The sequence below is a fragment of the Triplophysa dalaica genome, chromosome 5, assembly GCF_015846415.1.
Source record: "Triplophysa dalaica isolate WHDGS20190420 chromosome 5, ASM1584641v1, whole genome shotgun sequence".
In the NCBI taxonomy this organism is placed as follows: Eukaryota; Metazoa; Chordata; class Actinopteri; order Cypriniformes; family Nemacheilidae; genus Triplophysa; species Triplophysa dalaica.
Window position 1 is genome coordinate 18,737,938 of NC_079546.1, and position 19,861 is coordinate 18,757,798.

Genomic DNA, 19,861 nt, shown 5'->3' on the forward strand with positions numbered 1-19,861 from the left:
TTGGGACAACATGAATCATTTTCATTGACTAAATTAAACTACACAGCGGATTGAGTTCCCAGCATGCTTTGCTCTTATGACTGGATTTAGATTTTAGAATAGTTCAAGTGCTATTGGATTTGTGTTTTTTGGCAGATAAGAAAATGTGTTAGTGTTTACTGTTCTGTGATGTTAAAATTGAGAAGATTTTCTGCTGTCTGTGATTTTTTGGGGGGTTGCCATAGAGGTGAGGAGTAAAGGTTTTATTTGCTCTTGTGTTAAAGTATGTCGTGGTTGCATCTGATAGTGTAAATTATTCCATGTGGAATAAGTTGAAATGAGATGATATCATCATCATCATTGTCATCCCTAAAATAGCTTGTTTACATTTGCTTGCATTTCAAACAAGAGTTTAATATTAGTTACTATTAAGTTCATTTATTATTTAAATTTAACAACTGGTCTAATCAGACATCAAGAATCAGAGTATAAATCTCAAGAATGATGGCAAAACAACAGCAAAAATTAAGGCTATAAAAAACTGTAGCTCATTTGTCCACGATGTATGCTGGGAGTCCTGAATGGTCTGGTTAAACTAGCTGTTCAGTTTAAATATAATATGTGTTTGAAGTAATATGTAAAACTTTGACTGCAATGTAATTAAACCACTTAATGGATGATGATGTCATTTAATTCCATTGTGTTACCATATTCAGAACATCTTCCCAAGCAATTGTACTAACAGGTGATAAAATGTCATCGGTACTTTCCTTATCAATTAGAGCCTGAATCTGATCTGGAAAATGAAGATGTAAAGGATTGGTAAGGTTTTTAAAATATATAATGTTACAGTACATAGTTAAAAACTATAGCTAAGTGTTTTACCTTTTTTATACGACGTTATTAAGATTTACCGTTAGTGATTATCCAGTGTTACGCCATGTCTCGTCACGACTCAACAAAGACAATAAACCCCCTTAAAAGCATGACATTTGTTGCCTGTAGTTGGAACATTATTACTGATTATTAGGACTTTTTTACGTTGCGTGCATGTCTGCATTTGCAAGCTAGCTGGGTAAATTGATGAAATTAAGATTTACTTGTCTAAGTGTTAAGTTCAGATACATTAATTCAATTGTGTGGAAATGGGTGTCAAAATAAATTAAATTAATCCAACAATTTATTGTTTGTTCATTTTTATTTTTATTTTGGAATAACCTAGTATTTTACTTATTTTTACAATTAAACCCATTTTGCTTTCAAACAAATGGCAAACATGTTATTTTGTTACAGGAAATTTATCGGCATTGATGAACCTGTGCTGGTTTCTGCGAAGGGGGAAGAAATGATGACCCGTTGTTTTCATTTTAGGAGCGATGACTGACTGAATGTATTTTTAGTCAAGTGCCTGTATGTACTGTAAGCTTAGTATTGTTTTGAGTTCAGAGGCAGTCCTATGTGGATCAACTCACTTTGTTGTGTATTTTCAACAGTTTCAATATGAAAAATAACTTTTATATATGAAGAACTCTCTTCCAAAACGCTATAAACCCATTTCATGAAAATTACATTTTTTTACCTAGGCCCATACATTTTGTTAATATTCAATTTATCCTGTTAAAATGGTCTGTTGGCTCAGTCTGAACATGTTAAACAATGATTGTTAAATGAAACAAAAATATTGTTGATTATAAATACAAATTTATTTATTTTCAAAACGCTACAAATCCATCCTTTTTTTCTAAACATTTTTGGTTTATTTCTTTTTAAAAACAAACAAACAAGAGAACATGAAACATATGACATCAGGGACTCATACTATAAATTAATATAAATCAAATAAATGCAAATGCATAAAATAAAATAAATAACAGCCAAATAAAATAAATAGTAACAAACTAAATAGTAAAATAAAATAAATATTTTCAATTTCATGTTTCCCGTGACCCGAGGTAGTTCGGATAAGCGGTGGAAAATGGATGGATGGAATTTCATGTTTCAATATTTTCAACCACATTCAACAAATAATTTATAAATAACACATACAAATACCACCAACGAGCGAGTTCGGATTGATCGAGAGGACATAGGCATTTAGGCTAAAAACAGGTTGGGGATTTATAGCGTTTTGGAAAAAAACTGCATCTTGCAGTACATTTTAAACAAGGAAATATAGCGATTTGGCATGAAACATTGATGGAGCAGCGAATAGGTTTAGTACACAGCAAAATGGCATGATAAACACATTTTTTTTTAAATTTGGCACTTAATGCATTTTGGAAAAGAGCTCTTCATTTATTCCAAAGATTATTGCATTTTCGGAAAAAAACAGTTTTTATAATAAATCAAAATCTAGATTTGAATTTCTTATGTTGCTAGAACCTAAGGATGCCAGGGTAAACTTTGAAACAGAAAATATTGGTTTTCATCTTTCCACTTTCTTTATAAAGAAAACAAAATGGATTTATAGCGTTTTGGAACCAAACTCTTCATATATTTCAGTATAATTCGACATTTTCTATATCTACATGTTCTGTAAAATTGGATTAGACTGACCAAAGTATTTTTTTTCAATAATAAGAGGGTATTGGTAATGTTTTACAATGGATATATTATAAGACTAGACATTTGAATATGTTTCTGTATGGATGTACTCCCTCAAATAATACTGGTGGAAAGTTTACATTTACATTTAGACATTTAGCAGACACTTTTATCCAAAGCGAATTACAAAGAGTTTAGGAGCAATAAGCGATAGTTCATACAGGAGCCATAATACATTAGATCTCAATACAAAGTTACTGGTTTTAACAAAGCTAGACCACTACCTGTTGAGAGAAAGGGTTAGTGTTGTTTTGTGTGTTTATTTTTTTTTTCTCATTTGTTTGTCAAGTATTCACAGAAGAGATGGGTTTTAAGTAGTTTTTAAATGTTGTGAGAGATGTGGTTGAACGAACAGAGATAGGAAGAATGTTTCCACCAGGAAGGAGTTGTGAATGAGAAAGAGCGGGGAGAGCGATTTACTGCCCTTATGGGAAGGCAATACTAGACGCCGCTGGTTTGCTGAACGCAGGGATCTTGATGGGGTGTAGGAGTGCAGGAGAGTGTGGAAGTAAGCGGTGCAGATCCTGTGATAGTCCTGTAGGCAAGCAATAGTGATACCTTTACATGAAAGTACACATGAAATATGAAATTATTACAGCTATTAAAGATCTGTGATTATTTTGGAGTCTGTTACTAAATAAATCACAGTTGACAGTTGTTTGAAAAGCTGTCTGAGTGAACGAACACCCATCAGTGTGTTCGCCGTAAAAACCGGTTATCTGGGGGGAATGTCTCAATCTCCAATGTTTTAATCTAATTTACAAAATGCTGATGGTGAACGAAGTTATCTCAGAAGCTTCAGTTACAGGGTACATTGTTGCAATGTTTTCTTTATTAAATCAGTTTCAATAATGCCAATAATGGTCTGGTTTAATGTTTGAAAGAGAGAGAGAGAGAGAGAGACAAACAGTGATAAACTTTGTACTACTTTTCTTCTGGAATGTTACTGTTCAGCTCAAGATTACAAGAAAGTTGAACAAATTTAACAAGTGGTTTGTTTGTAAATGAAAGAGCAAATATAAATATGTAAAATAACAATGAATATAAAATAATTAAACATCAATAAATACTTTAGTGAAATATTTAAATTTTAAAGGGGACTGTGAGCTTCTTGCATCACATGTTGCAGTTGCTGATTTGGAAAGTGAAACAAATCGTTAAACAGCACAATGTTGTTTGCTCAGTTAGTAGAATGCCAAACAAGATAATCTGAGAGAGATACTGAGAGACTACGATTAATCCCTAACTCACTCCAGACCAGTTAGAATTAGGGGGGCTGGATCTTGAAGACTGTTTAAGATAAACAGGTAATAATACAGTTCAAGCCACAACTTGTACGACTCAGAGCTCCTGAAGTTAAATAAATGTAAGTTGCATTCCTTTATTCGGTCTATTTATACGGTTCTTGCTATGAATGCTGTACATTTTCTAATAGTTTACAGTCAATTTGAGTCAACAAACTATTATTATCACTATTGTATTATTTGTATAATTATTATTATCGTGTGATTTATATTGACTTGTCATTATAGATAGTAGTATTAGCTCAATATGAAAGCCGTTAGTGTTCTTCAATCATTTGTTGTGAATATGTTTATGTGTTCATTTTACGAGTATGGACGAATATGTGTTTAAAAATGTATTTTCCCAAAACTGAAAAAGACAATTTACACAACTGGGGAATTACTGTATTGTGAACTATTGAATTACTGAAATATCTCTCAAGTAATCTTAGATCAACAGAAAAAAAAAAAAAAAAATGTGTAGCCTTGTCTCCAGTGAACATGGACAAACCGGTTTGTCTCATTGACACGACGTCAGATGGGAGGCTGTGTGTACAGGAGTCAGCGCTGCAGATCCTGCAGAAGATTGAGCAGCCGGTGGTGGTGGTCTCTGTGGTGGGTCTCTACCGCACCGGGAAGTCCTACCTGATGAACCGTCTCGCTGGGAAACAAACAGGTTAGACTTGATTTAGGTTTAGTGTTGTCATGACTCCTCGTATAAATTCAAAGATCCAAAAAAAAAATCCTGTGCAACAAATAAACAACGAATGTCAACTGTCATACATTACATCAGAATCAGGGTGAGCTATTTAATGCTACTCCCACCTCTTTTTTTCCTTAAGGTACATTTTTGAAAAGTAAAGTTTTAAAGTGTATTGCTCTCTAGCTGTCAGTCTTGTGCTCGTGTAACAATAGCGGCCAATCAAGATGCTTCTTTGTTTATGTTTAATATCTGAACTTTATACATAGTTCCTAATACACTTTCTTTGCACTATAATGCTTTCCTGCATTCTTCAAAATATTTTAATTTGTGTTCATCAGATCAGAAATTTATCATGCAAATTCTCGTTCCACGGTAGTCAATGGTGGCCAAGAACTGTTTGGTTATAATCATTCTACCAAATATATTTCTCTTTGTTCACCAGAACAAATAAATGTTTACAGATTTAAAAATAAACTTGAAGGTGAGTAAATAAGGACAGAAGTTTCATTTTTGGGTGAACTGCCCCATTAGATTCAGATTGTCTCACTGCATGTGTTTCTGGGGATCAAACCAGATAGCGCTGCTAACCCAAGGCTGTACCAACCGAGCTACCAGAACATCTGAACAACATACACATAAAACCCTTAAAACGTCAAGGAGGAAATGTCAGTAGGATTTCCTGCTGCCATTAGGTCGCTAGATGGTAGATAGTAAAGATTGATAAGGTGTTACTAGGGTGTTGCCTGGGTACCCTGGATGGTTTCTAGGGTATTGTTTAGCATTGCGATCAGCTGTGGTTAACATGGGAGGCGCCAAACACACACTCACGTACTGCTCATTCGTGTCAATGCGGGGAAGCACAACAAGTGTCTCTTGGCAGGGGAAAAAGATGAACGACAGTTCACCTGCTACTGCGAGGACCAGTCAGTTGTATTCAGTGGCATCTTGTGGCGAGGTTGAGAAGTGCTACCAATGGCTCACTCCACCTCTCCCTTTTGAAGCACTATGGTGGCTGACACTTGCACAAAAATGTTATCACGTTTTCGATTCTTTGCCAAAGGACAAAACATTTTTATAAAGTTTTATAAGTTTGTCTGTTTAGGAATACTGTAGAAACATACCGAATTCTATGTAAGGGGACCCACGGTGTATCTAGAAAGAAATAGCTGCGTTTATTTCAGCAAGACAAGTTATTACAGTCCAAATAATGCCCCAGTTTGCTGAGGAGGTAAATAAATGATCCATAGATGTGAGTGGTGTTAAGTTTCTTGAAGTTTTTTCTTTCTTGTAGGATTTGCGTTGGGCAGCACAGTTGAGTCGAAGACGAAGGGCATCTGGATGTGGTGTGTGAACCATCCAACTAAAGCAGGAACCACCCTGGTGCTGCTGGACACTGAAGGTCTTGGAGATGTGGACAAGGTAAAAAAACAGCGCTTTCTTCATGTTTACTTCAAAACTGTCACATCATAATAATGGGACACCCTGTCTAGAAGTATGTCAGAAGTATTATTTTAGCGATGAGTTTACTTAGGAGACCCTACAGTCTTGTGTCTGACACATTTATTACCACCAAGGTGGCATAGATCCATAATATGCTTAGACATATAGAAGAAGACAAACAGACAAAAAGTCAAAAGGCTATTAGATGTTTATGTGTGACAACAACGCAATGCCATTCTTTTTTAAATAATTTTGTTTTATCTGTCAGGGAGATTCAAAGCATGATACCAAGATCTTCTCTCTTGCCATCCTTCTGAGCAGCACTCTAGTGCTGAATAGCCAAGGGACGATTGACAACAGGGCTATTGAGGAACTGCAGTATACTTCCATACATTGTACTTTAACAGTTTAATAGGGGTGTAACAATTCACAATGCAATACGATTCACGATACTGACCTCACAAGGCGATATGTTCACAGTCTTTTTTACAAAATGATTTGAGACAAAACAAAAATGCCGCAAATTTATTAAAAAATATATATATTTATTGTCAAATAACAAAACTAAATAAACTGCAATATTAAATCCAACCCCCACCAAAAAGGAAAAATACAAAGGGTCTCCTTAATATAAACATATAAGAGTTTATCTGCGATTTTCTTAACTTGGATTTGTTTTACCATTTTTTAAAGAAAAATCAGCGTATCCATGTTTATCAAGTTGCAGTGAACACAGTGACCCCGACTGTTCAAAACATGTACCGTGATTCATTTAACACCTCAACAGACTTGAATCGTGTCATATTATAATAGTTTCTCAACCGACTCATGGTGAATCGTTACATCCCTACAGTTGATATTTTATGGTTTATGTCATTGCATTTATCTAAATACACACATGAGGACAACAATAGTTGACCATAGTGTCGTACAAAGGATGTGTCAAAGATACATGAGAAAAAAAACACTTTATTGGATAAAAACTGAAGTTAAGATGTGTTAAATGAACATGTAAAAATTACTATTCAATAGTTCAATAATACTTTTTTTTTTAAATATAGCAGACACTAAATTTGCTTAGCATTGAAACCTAAACCATTTCCAGATATGTCACAGAATTGACTGAGTATATCAAGATCAAATCATCTGATGAAGATGAAGATGGCTCAGAGTTTGTTAAGTTCTTTCCTAGTTTCATCTGGGTTGTGAGGGACTTCACCCTGGAACAAAAAATCAATGGCAAATACGTGACTGAAGACCAATATTTGGAATTTGCCTTGAAGCTAAAACCAGGTAAAATTTGTAAAAACATGTAAATCAATAAGAAGACTGTTTAACATTTATAATTTATTCATTTGTCAGACGCTTTTATCCAAAGCGAGTTACAAGTAGGAGAGCAAATAAACAATATGTCAACAAGTGTTAAACAGTACCATTCGTTTACAAGGCAACGCTACTAGGAAGATTAAAACTGGAGTAAGCAAAGGAGAGAGTGAACAACAAGATTTTTTATTTAGACAAACGGACAGACAGTTATTGGTTAGTCAAATAAATGCGGAACAGGTATGTTTTTAGCTTTTTTTTAAGTATGCAAAGTGTATTTAAGCAACACTTGTATTTGCTTATCTCTTTCAAAGGCACTTCCAGAACAGTACAAGAGTTCAACCTTCCACGGGAATGTATCCGAAATTATTTTCCTTCCCGAAAATGTTTTACACTCCCATTCCCAGCTATACCAGAGAAAGTGTCTCGTCTGGACAGCTTGGACCCTGCTGACCTTTCCCCAGATTTCCAGAATGTCTCAAATTGTTTCTGCAAGTTTATCTTTGACAGAAGTGAAGTGAAAAAGCTGAAAGATGGATACACAGTCACAGGCAGAGGTGATTCGACAGGATATATGAAATGTTTGATTAAGATTATTACAGGGATAAATTTGATATATTTTAATATCACGTGTAAATGTACTGCTTCGGACTCTTGTAGTTGTTGCTAAACTGTTGTCAATGTTTTGGGGACCTACTTAATTTCTTCAAGCATTCACACTTGCCACACTGATGCAAGATGGGCCAGTTTTAATTTTCAAAAATCGAAATGTTAGTTTATCATATTAAAATGCTTGTATGTGACCTTTTCCTAAAGTCTTGGGTCAGCTGGTCAAGACATATGTCGACACAATCTCCAGTGGTGAAGTTCCATTTCTGGAGAACGCTGTGGTTGCCATGGCAACGATTGAGAATGAGGCTGCAGTGAAGGAGGGGCTTGAGGTGTACAAGAGTGGAATGGAGAAGCTGAAGAAGTCCTTCCCTCTGGAACTGAAGAATGTGTCCTCAGAACACCAACGTCTCAGTCTCTTGGCAACACAAACCTTCATGAAGCGTTCCTTTAAGGACAGCGAGGGAACATATATAAAAAGTCTCGAGGTGATGCCCAGTAAATAATGAACAATTTATATTACATTGTTTTTCAAGGATATATATACAGGATATTAGGGCTGTCAAACAATTAATCGCGATTAATCACATCCAGAAAAGAAGTTTGTGTTTACATAATGTCTATGTGCTGTGCATTTATATAGTATTTATAAATACTAACTAGTGCTGGGCGGCAGTGAGAGTCTTACCGCGCGATAAAAAAAATGTCGCCGTTAATCTATTCTCAAAGTTGGGTTGGGAGCTGGGTCTATACTTCGCAAGCTATGATGACTTTCACCTTGATATTTTAGCGCGGATGTATACCAGCTTAACTGCACTGTACGGGGCGAGAACGAGATTTTTCAACTCGCGTGATTCGCGTCATTCGCGGAAGCAGAAGTCGCCTCATCATCTCATAACCAAGGCTTCATTCGCGCGATTCGCGCAGCAAGTAGGTCTATTGGCTCTTTGCATTAACATATAAATCACTCCCGCTTGACACGCCATTCACGTTTGATCTGAACACAACATAACGTTACTGTGAAATTACCGCATCAAACGTGACGTGCTAACATGGATGCAGCTATGAAGCCGCCGGGTTTGCTTCAGGGAATATTTTTTAAGAAGCTTCCCAATGGAAACATCGACAAGACTAAGGTTGTTTGCACCTTGTGCAATGCGGAATTGGTTTAAAAAAAACACGTTCTCTCAACAGGTAGTGGTCTATCTTTTGTTGAAACCCGTAACTTTGTATTGAGATCTAATGTATTATGGCTCCTGTATGACATATCGCTTGTTGCTCCCTCACTCTTTGTAAGTCGCTTTGGATAAAAGGGTCTGCTAAATGACTAAATGTTAATGTACTGTAGGAGCTCTTCCAGTCTCAAGTACCACCTAAACGCAAATCATCCCTTAGCTAATGCGGAAGTAAACACAAGTTCATCTTATTGAACATAATTTAATTTTCATCACCAATTATCATAGTAGAACAGCTTTCTCAATCAGTTTGAGATGCATTTTGGAAACAGGAGATGAGCCCCTGGTCTAATGCGCCACCTGGCTTGAGAAACCCGTTCTCAAAGACTTACTTTTAGTCATTATTTGGGTAGCACACATATTCTGAATGCCTTCGGCAGAATTCAAATGATCCATTTTAATCTAGATTAATCTAGATTAAAAAAATGAATCTATGCCCACCACTAATACTAACACATACAAATGAATACATATTTAGGAAAATGTACATGTATTTATATTTACCAATAATTAAAATTACATATAAATGTTTATTAATTTTATATTTTATTAATTTAGTCTTCTTAACTATATGCCTGTATGTGTATGTGTTTATAAATACAAAATGATTATGCAAAGTAGAAAGCATGAGCTAATATATGCTTTTAACATACCATCTCTGTTGTACTTGACATAAACCTGAAAACAGTATTATATGAAAGATGGGTTCAAGTGTACTTCAAGTGGTCACTAAATATACTTCAAGTGGTCACTAAATACATTTTTAAATACAGAGATAGTATGTTAAAAGGATATTTTTGTTCATATTTTTTGTATATTAAGTACAAAATGAATGCGCAAAAATAGAGCACTTTAAGAACATTATGGAATTGAGACATTTTTCACTTGGGTGATTTGGCTGTAATGAATGATCTCACAAAATGGTGAATGATTCTCACCAACTCTATATGCTCTACATGTTTTAAGACCTTCCAGCGTATTCAGAACACAAACAAAGATATTACGATCATATCCGACAGGTTTCCAGGTCTCCTCATAGACATCATAGTAATAGTATACGTCAAGGTCCATAAACGTCCTGAAGACATTATTTAATTGGTCTCATTTTAATCTGATCGTAGAAGGTCAATTTAATTTTGAATGAGCGACGAGAGTACTTTAAGTGTGCAAAAAAATCAAAATAACTTGGATGTTATCAAAAATATCCTTATATGTGTTTCGAATATGCTGGGAGGTCCTAAAATCTGTTGAACATTACATGGGTACAAAAAACTGAAAAATATAGATTTTGGGGTGAACTATCCCTTCAAAGGCTAAATGTTTACTGACCATTAAATATTCAAATAAGTGTAAGTTTTTAGTTCGCTAGAAGTAAAACATTTTATATTTCTCTGTGTTGGATATTTTGTGCAATGCTACAGGAACACATTCATAACCTATTTCATGGATACCTGGGCCAAAATGAGGAGGCATCAAAGAAAAGATGTGAGGATCTCTTGTCATCCCTCTCTGCAACAATGACAGAAAAACTCAAGACAGGATTTTATGCCAAACCTGGTGGTTACGTTCTCTTCTCCCAGGACCTTGAAGACATTATAAAGAAATACAAATTCCAAGCAAATAAAGAAGTCAAGGTGAGTAAATCAACATTTCACCCAAAACCACCCACTCATAACTGTAAGTCAGACTGACAATTTCACAGAATTTGACTTCATAGAATGAGAGACAGTGGATTAGAGGTAAAGAAGTCATGTGGTCATCAATAGGTTCCTGTTTTGAATCCTGACTCTTTCTGACAAAAATGTGTCATCTTTAGTCAAGACGTTCCTCACATGCTTACTGGTGGCTGGAATTCTTAAACTAAACTCAATGCAACGTGATGTCCACAGGCAGAAGACACAGTTGAAAAGTTTCTGAAGAGGAAGTCTGTGGAATCCAAAGCTATTCTGCAGGCTGACAAAAAACTGACTGACCAGGAGAAAAAGATTATGGGTATATTTTTTTGCATACAACTTTATGATACACAAGAGGGAAAAAAAAGAATTCAGTTCGCGAAGCGAACTTTGTGATTCAGTCACCTTCGGCTTTACAACTTGGCAGGCTGCGTACATTCACACACGGCAACATTACACACTGCATGAAATGTAATTTACATGATCTCGTAATATGTACGCTTTAAGAATTTCTTCTTCCTCTTCTTTCAGAGGAAAGAGAGAAGGCTGTTCTTCTGGCTCAGGAGATAAACACCAAAGAAAAAAAGCAGCAACTTCTAGAAGAGGAGATGGAAGCTCAGAGACACAGTAATGAAGAGAGTATAAAGGAGATGATGAAGAAGATGGATGAAGAGATGAAGCTTCAGAAAGAGGAGTTCAGATGTGCCACGGAGAGTAAACTGAAGGAGAAAGCTGCTCTGTTAGAGATGGACTTTAGAGAGAAAGCAGAGAGGATGTCTAAAGAGATTGAAGACTTCAGGAGGAAGAATGAGGAAGCAGAAAAGAAAAGTGACAAGCTGTTTAAAAAGATGATAAAGAACATAAACAAAAAACATGATGAGACAATGAAACTGATGATGAGGGAACACAACGAGAAGATGAAAGCCATCATGAGCATGCCGAGACCTTCATCAGACCCTTCCGCGCCACTCTTATGTCTTCTACTTCGAGGTCTCATTGGTGGTTCTGGGACCGGTTCTAGTTCACATTCATGTTCGTGTCCCTGTTAATGCTATTTAAATCTTTGTGCATTAAACTTTCACCAGAATTAACTCCACCTCCTATCTATCTGTTTGTCCTGCCATGTTCCCATCATCCAGACCAGACCTGCTTAAGGACCTTTCAGTTTATTGTCATGATCGACTAGGATTCAGACCCTGAACATTTTGGATTCCTCTTCCATTCAAGTCCCATCATCAAGGGGACACCTCCACCCATTTTTTTTTGATTGAATGAGAATGCAAATTTAAACATAACACACTGACCTAACATCACTTTCAAAGAACTTTTTAAAGATACTAATGAAAAAAGAATTGGAGTACTAAGCATCTCGTTTTTTTAATGGTGCAGACTTCTAGTTCAGGGTGTCTACAGATTTAAGATATACCTTATACCTTATATACCTTATATAAGATATAAGGAAGTAACATTTTTAAGACCATTTTAGCGCCACTTTATATGAAATTTAAGACCAAACCTGCCATGGACATACTCATTGTAAGACATACATATTTCATATACACAGCCTTTGAAAATTTAGAGACCACTCAAATTCCTTTCGGTTTGCTGCATTCATTTTTTTGAAACTATGGACAGAATTTCAGCCAAATTAAAATTAAAATATTGCTTTATATTTGCACTTATTTTAACAAAAATTAAAAGGGAAAATTGGTTTTCAGAATACTTAAAATATTTTAAGATTTATTAAGATGTTTGCAAAAATAAACATATGTGACCCAGTCAGAAAACCAGACTAAAGTCTCTGAATCTAATTATGAGAAAACGAGCATCAAATTAGATTTCAAGCAGTTATTTCACTATTTCAATCTTTGACATGGCCCTCACTCAGTCAATATGAAATATATCAAGGTTATATTTTTACAGAATGTTCCTTATGTTATTATACTTTAGATGGGTTTTAACAGACTTGGTCAAATGGAATAAACCTGATTTATAATCACAGCTTTCATTCAATATACACTTTACTGTATGTCACTCCTGATGTTTGTTTCTGGTGAAATTCAAGATAAACTGGACTGGAATAGTGTCTGGTGCAAGGCTTCAAAGTTTGTGTGTAGAAGCTTTATGGGACAGAGCCTCTTAAGTGTCCATTGTTGGTGAGGTGTAGAAAAATGTACAATTAAGAGATGTTTCGGAAGCAATTGATGCACCAGAAGAACTTTACCTTGTAGCTCCAAATGGTCAGGATATACCATTCATTGGATGGATGAAAGTCACTTTTAGTTTGGCGCCTACTGAAGGAAAGGACAGAGAGTTCATCATACCTATCTTTCCTGGCTAAACAAGACAAGTAAGAAAGATGAATTCTGCCCCTTACGGGTCCAAAAAATGACAGAAATCTTACAGAAGATAATTAGAAGCAAGCAGCCATGGAACTTGCACAAACACCCATGATCAGACACGGTGCCGCTCAAAGCATGAATACCAGACTGCGTTACTGAACGTGAGACAGATTTCCACTAGTAATGTCATCAATGAACAATGATCAACGTCTACAAAGTCCACATCTGGTTCCCCAAATCACAAGATTCGATTAGCGACAGGGGCAACAATCCAATTTACTGCAGCATCTTATGGCATTGGGTATCAACTCCCCACTCCGACACTAGCAATGGCAGCACACATGACATCAGTGGCCAGGAATAATGACGCACACCGCCCAACTAACGTCCTCTGCATATATACACCCAGGATACAGCCTATAGGACAAACCTCAGATTATGACCAAATGAGGGCGATTGCCAGTTTTGGCACAATCGCAACAATGAAAAGACATATTGTGCAACAGATGTTGAGAGAGGAAGCAGCTTCAGAAGGGTTACAATTAAACATCTGGTTGAAAGATTTACAATTATGCATTTGGCAGACGCTTTTATCCAAAGCGACTTACATTGCATGATACTATACATTTGTCTCTTAAGTATGTGCAATTCCTGGTATTGTCCCCATGACCTTGGTGTTGCTAAAGCAATGCTCTAAACACTGAGCTACAGGAAAGATAACATATATTTATTGACAGTATATCTGCATATTTTAACATAACATTTCATATTATATATATAAATATAATATGAATCATATATAATTAATATTGACCGATAACTGGTGATATGCTTTAGTTATTTAGTTTATCCTATTCATCTGGAATTACTTAATGCCTGATTGGAATAATGTGGAGGTTTTCATTGTTGATAATATTTTAAAAAGTTTTTCTTATCGTATAAACATGTGATTTTATGTTAGTACATCAAGGATCACTCTTTAAAAGTGTTTGTTTTATTATACATTTTATTTATTTTTTGTGTTAATTTCACATTCATAAATGCAGGTTGATATTTTATATTCATATAAAATGAATATAGATGTGATGTCAAAATCGAAAAATAGTAGAGCAATTAAAACAGTTACTATATGCTCCTCCTTTAATATTTTCACACAAAAAATGACTTTATGTTGCTCACTTACACATACGTTTTTTGTTTTAGAATTAATTGTAACCTCCTATGGAAATGTAAACTATGTCGAGTACACATTTTTGAGTGATGTTTAAGTACCCGTTTATTATTTTTTATTGTTGATGCATGTGGAATTGTCTTTGTTATACAATGGGATGTGGCATTGTACATGCAGTTTCCTGACAACAAAGCATTAAAAACAAAATAAAAAAATATTAACATGCCAATGTTGTTTGTATATGTATTCAAACAAAAAGAGAGAGATTTCCCTGAGTTTGGAAAGAGCCTGTAACTTTCATAAAAAACTGAACACAACTATGTGATCATGTGTGATCAATGATAATCAAATAATCAGTCAAATTAAATCATTTGATTTCTCAATCTTTCTAGCTATCAAAGTTTTAACTGTTTAGCATATTCGCACTTGGTTTTACATTGTAACACACTTTGATTCTGGCACTTTATTTGTCTTTTTCAGATGACACAGTGACTGCATATGCCTAATAGTTATAAGAACACATTGTTATAATAAAAAACAACCATGCACTATCTTTTCTGTCCTTATACGAGGAAACTTTTGAAAATTGTTTTTAAAAAGTTCCATAAGCACAGTTTAATACGTCCCTAGTTGTTATTTAAAGATAATCTCATATCCATCACAGCGCAAAGCAATGAAGTTCGATATAACATTTTGTAACATTAAACAGTCTTCATATAACATATCACAGAGTAAAAAAAAACAGTAAACATTTTAAATGCGCAACAGCAATTTTTTTTAGTTTTTCTCTTTAGCTAATTAGCTCATCTGTTGTCAATACCTTACACCATTTCACATGGTAAAACACAATATGCAGATCTCACTTAGACTCTTCAGAAAAACTCCAAACACAATCTCATTCTCAAAACCCATTCTGCACTCTAATGCACATGTCATCCATACTGGTAAACACAAGTGGCAACAATCAAATACAAATAGAGAACACATGTCATTGATAGAACACAACCACTCAAAATTGATTTAACCTGTTTCAAATGATGTGACACAACCAATATAAGCCAGTTCAGAGAGCAAACAGGTTGTTGAAGGTGGGAAGGAGAAAGTCTGAGAATGGATAGAAGAAACAATGTGAGAGGACGAGGACGAGTGCGTATGCGAGGTGGGCGACGAGAAGGAAGAGCAGGGCAAGAAAGAGGAAGAGAAGGAGGGCAAGAAAGAGGAAGAGAAGGAGGGCAAGAAAGAGGAAGAGAAGGAGGGCAAGAAAGAGGAAGAGATGGAGGGCAAGAAAGAGGAAGAGAAGGAGGGCAAGAAAGAGGAAGAGAAGGAGGGCAAGAAAGAGGAAGAGAAGGAGGGCAAGAAAGTGGAAGAGGAGGAGGAAGAACAAAAAAACTGCAAAGAGCAAGGCAGAGTAGTAATTTCTGATCAATTTTTTCGTTCATCAAAAGTCAATGGAAAAATAAGAAATTTGTTTTAAGATTAAAAATGTTCTTCTCCCTGAGAACTATATGTTTTGAACGATGTGTTTTCTATTTTTTGGTGTATTGTTTACTGACTGCTTAATAATGTAAATCATTTTGAATACTTTGTTTATGATTTGAGAGCAGTGTTTGATTTTGAACTCAGGTAAAATGGTTTTAAGGCGAAAGTTACATTTTGCTAGAGGGGTCCGAGGTTTTTTAAATAGTGCATGAAGATGAGGTTTTGTGTTAAATGTTTTCAGAAAATGGAGCAAACGTGAGTGCAAATGTGACACAATATCACTATTTTTAAATTATAGGTGAACCCGGACCGGAGAAACTAAACTGCACAAGGCTAAGATGTGAAATATCTTATATTTATAATTTTTCTTTTTATTATTATTTTTAATTATTAAAAAAATGCAGGAATAATGACACCCTCTAAATATCTCACCAGGGCTTAACATTAACTTTTTTGCTCACAATCTTTTGATAACAATCAAAAGAAACCGAGAAGAACCGTTAAAGGGCTAAACTTCTCTCCAATACTTTGCATTTAGACTGCACATCCACTCACCTTGGAAAAAAGTCTAGCTTTTGCATCTGGGTGCACTGCTATTCCTAGGCTGGGGTTCCCAGTACAACCCAAGCTAGAGTTCCTGCACCCACAGGAAAATGAGGCTGCCCGAATTTTCCCAGAGGCAAATACCTGCAGCATTGTTATAAGGCTGCCAATTCAACAGAGTTATGAACATTTTAGAGAAAACATGGAAAGTGGTATTTTGCAGTCACCTTATTTTGGTGTGATATAGACAATGTATTGCCAATTTGGCATTTATTGTTCTATAATTGAAACATGTTCATGTATTATTGTGATTTAAATATGTTTAATACTGCTCTTTTAAATAATTTAGGATTACACTCATTAAAATGTACACCTTGATTAAAATATGCAGTAGTTTATTGATGCCAGTTTGGCATTAATTGTTCTAGAATTGAAACAACATGTTTATGTATTATTGTGACTTAAATATGTTTTATACTGCTCTTTTAAATCATTTAGAAATATGCAGTAGTTTATTGATTTCTTATACAGGTCACTGTACTGGGACAGGGTCAGGGATAAACACATTCATATTGTTGCCGTTGGTTAAAAACCTGAAGGATTTTACAGTCAAGACCCACACAAAGAACAAACCCGCAGACCCCTGCCATACACACATACACACACACACACACAGACTCTTTACATTCAACTGTGGCATGCACTACACATGAACTAGAAACAGGGGGGGGGACGTAGTTTCATACGTCTCCCACAAAAGACAAAACATCTTTGAGGACATTGATTCCTAGATCCTCTCGGGGGCCTCGAAGGGGATCGATTTGTTCTGTGAGCTGCTGCATCTCATCATCAGTCAGAGTAAACTGGTTTGGAGGGACAGTAACTCTGTCAGGCCAATGCACACGAGGTGCCACTCCAGCTGAAGAATTCCCCCCACCACTAACTTGTTCTGTATCTCTCACAACTCTACTGGAGTCTAGGGGTCTTGAAACGCAAATGTCCTCCATGGCTGTACTTGGCAGTCTCTGTTGTGCCAGGCAACCCCGGACAAAGATTTGCACGGGGGACTGGTGCCTCTCAGTTCTTAAACCATGATTGTTCCACTGGTGTGTAAAATTTGTTAATTCTTTATTAATTCTTGGAATGTAAACATAATGTAAAGCCCATGTGTGCATTTCATTGTCTACATCCACAATGCCTTCACTCTCAAGAAAATTTAAAAGGTCATAGTACACATTTGACACCCCACGCCACAGATCAACCCAAAGCCTCTCGATCCTCTGATTGTGTGTACTTCTTCCTCTAAGAGCACTACCTCGGTCCGTGCCTCTGAACAAGTTCATAAACAACCACACAACATTGTTCTCTCCTCCATGGTCAGTCCTCACTTTGGAAGGGATTCCATATTTGGAAACAGCATCCAAGAAACAATCCATAACAGTGCTGCTCCGATTGTTGTTGGAAGCACGGAGAAAGGTGATGAGCCGACTGTAGCCATCAATGGCACCATGTATTACTATTCTCCATCTGAATAAACACACAAACATAATGAAACAACATAACAATTGCTTTTCTGAAAAGTAATGACTGCTATTAAAAAATATCAAACGAAGTCTGTACAGCCAACCACTTTAAATACCATATTTGCATTTATAAACTGCTCAAAAATTGCATGTTTATACTCATAAAATGTATTAACTTAAAATGTTATAATTTAGTAATGGATGTTAGAGTGAGCATAAATTAAGAATTAAAAAAATACCTGATTAGTTTGTGGTTTCCAGATGCCATAAAGAATTAGGTCTTGCAACACGGTAGGACCTTCTGCGTAGTCTCTGAGACATTGCTCTGAGTGCTGCAGCCCTTGGGTTGACCCGATGCATACTGCTCCTCACTCTGCACCTCTGCACACGAATTCCCTCTGCCTTCAGTTGTGAACGAACAGCCTCTGGTCCAAGTTGGTCATTTCCAGCAACTAAGTCTCTAATCTTTTCATCCAAGTCTACATCAGATATGTCCGAGTATGAAGCAAACTGGAACAGATGGAAGTGCCTGGAACAGCAAATACATTTTAAAAAGGAATAAAATAATTAAAACCTTCTATTTTTCCCAAAATTTATTATTCTAATATCAGTAACATTAACAAATGACATTGTATTCTCCATAGAGCAGGTTACATCATGGGATGAGGGCTAACAACTTTATTACTGTAGCATTCTGTTAGTTTTCACTAGTTTGAGTTTTGCTGGGGTTTTTTATAAAATCGTACATAATATGAAAATAACTTTCTGTGAAGATACAAACTGGATATCTTAATATTGACTAAGACCATGGAAAAAGATTATTAGGTGAAATTAAAATTTGATGCTTGTTATCTCAGAATTAGATTTTCAGACTTTTGCCTGGATTTCACGGTCATAAATATGTCCCCATCCAGAGATTCTGTATTGAATCTCTGCCTTTCCACTGTGAAATGTCCACTTAACATATTTTCGGTGGTACATTAATTAAGCCATCATACATGACAAATCAACCAGTGGATAGGGTATTTCTACCTCTTTCTTGCATCAATAATCAAATTGATCAAAATGTGTGTGGTTATTGAACATATTGATTATATGATACAACTACAACTTACCTTAAACGCCGGTTGACTGTGGATAGGGAGACGTGTAAAATATCAGCAATCTGTGCTGCAGTGAAGCCACATGACAACATAAATGGCATCTGTTCCCGAGTAATGAGATAAGATGGTGCACCCCTGGATCCACTACTTATCAGTGGTGGTTGATATCCTCTAGTGTCTTCACAAAAATATAATATAATTAGGGGTGTCACGATTTCGATTTTAAATCGAAATCGATCGAAATTAAGTCACAGTCTCAAACTTCGAATTAAAAAATGGACTTGTCGATGCTGCAACGCCCCCATGTTGCGTCTGGTTACTTGCCAAGCGGAAAAAAACACATGTGTTGAAGTGCTGCGAGTCAACCTCCTCTAACAGCCACTCAAAAGATAGCATGGCAACTGCATATGCAGGAGACCAATCGACAGAACTCGAATCCCCTCCTCTTTCACTGAAGTCTTTGGTGTGGAAGTATTTTGGATTTCCAGTGAGTTATGTTGACAACGTTTGCGTTGTCAACAAAAAAACAACAGTTTGCAAGCTGTGCTATGTGCGTGTACCATATTCTCTCATTGGCAGCACGACTAACATGGCAGGGCATCTCCGCAGGCACCACAGAAACATAGATTTATCTGTTAAACCAACAACTACACAAACTACTTTTCCGTCTTCATTTGGAATTAAACTTCCAAGCAACTCAATTCGTGCAAATGCAATTACGAGTGCGGTAGGAGTATTCATAGCCGCGGACATGTGACCTTATTCGGTGGTGGAAAACTCCGGTTTTAGGCATTTAATTAGCGTGCTAGAGCCACGCTACGAAATCCCAAGTAGAACGCATCTCACAGCTA

At 36.0% G+C, this 19,861-nt stretch overlaps 1 protein-coding gene across 3 annotated transcripts; it reads left to right on the plus strand.

The window, feature by feature from the left end:
• Nucleotides 1-3,808: 3,808 nt before the first annotated feature.
• On the plus strand, nt 3,809-13,884 carry LOC130420939 (guanylate-binding protein 1-like). Of its 3 annotated transcripts, none has more exons than XM_056748493.1 (10): nt 3,809-3,949; nt 4,351-4,542; nt 5,861-5,988; nt 6,278-6,387; nt 7,115-7,302; nt 7,647-7,889; nt 8,149-8,429; nt 10,598-10,810; nt 11,066-11,168; nt 11,381-13,884. In XM_056748493.1, exons 2-10 carry the CDS (start codon nt 4,368-4,370, stop codon nt 11,896-11,898), a joined length of 1,959 nt encoding a protein of 652 aa, XP_056604471.1. In that variant the 5' UTR covers nt 3,809-3,949; nt 4,351-4,367; the 3' UTR covers nt 11,899-13,884. The 3 variants fall into 3 exon arrangements, with proteins under 3 accessions (XP_056604471.1, XP_056604472.1, XP_056604473.1); XM_056748494.1 differs by having other exon boundaries at nt 3,817-3,949; nt 4,363-4,542; XM_056748495.1 differs by having other exon boundaries at nt 3,819-3,949; nt 4,405-4,542.
• The last annotated feature ends 5,977 nt before the right edge of the window (nt 13,885-19,861 follow it).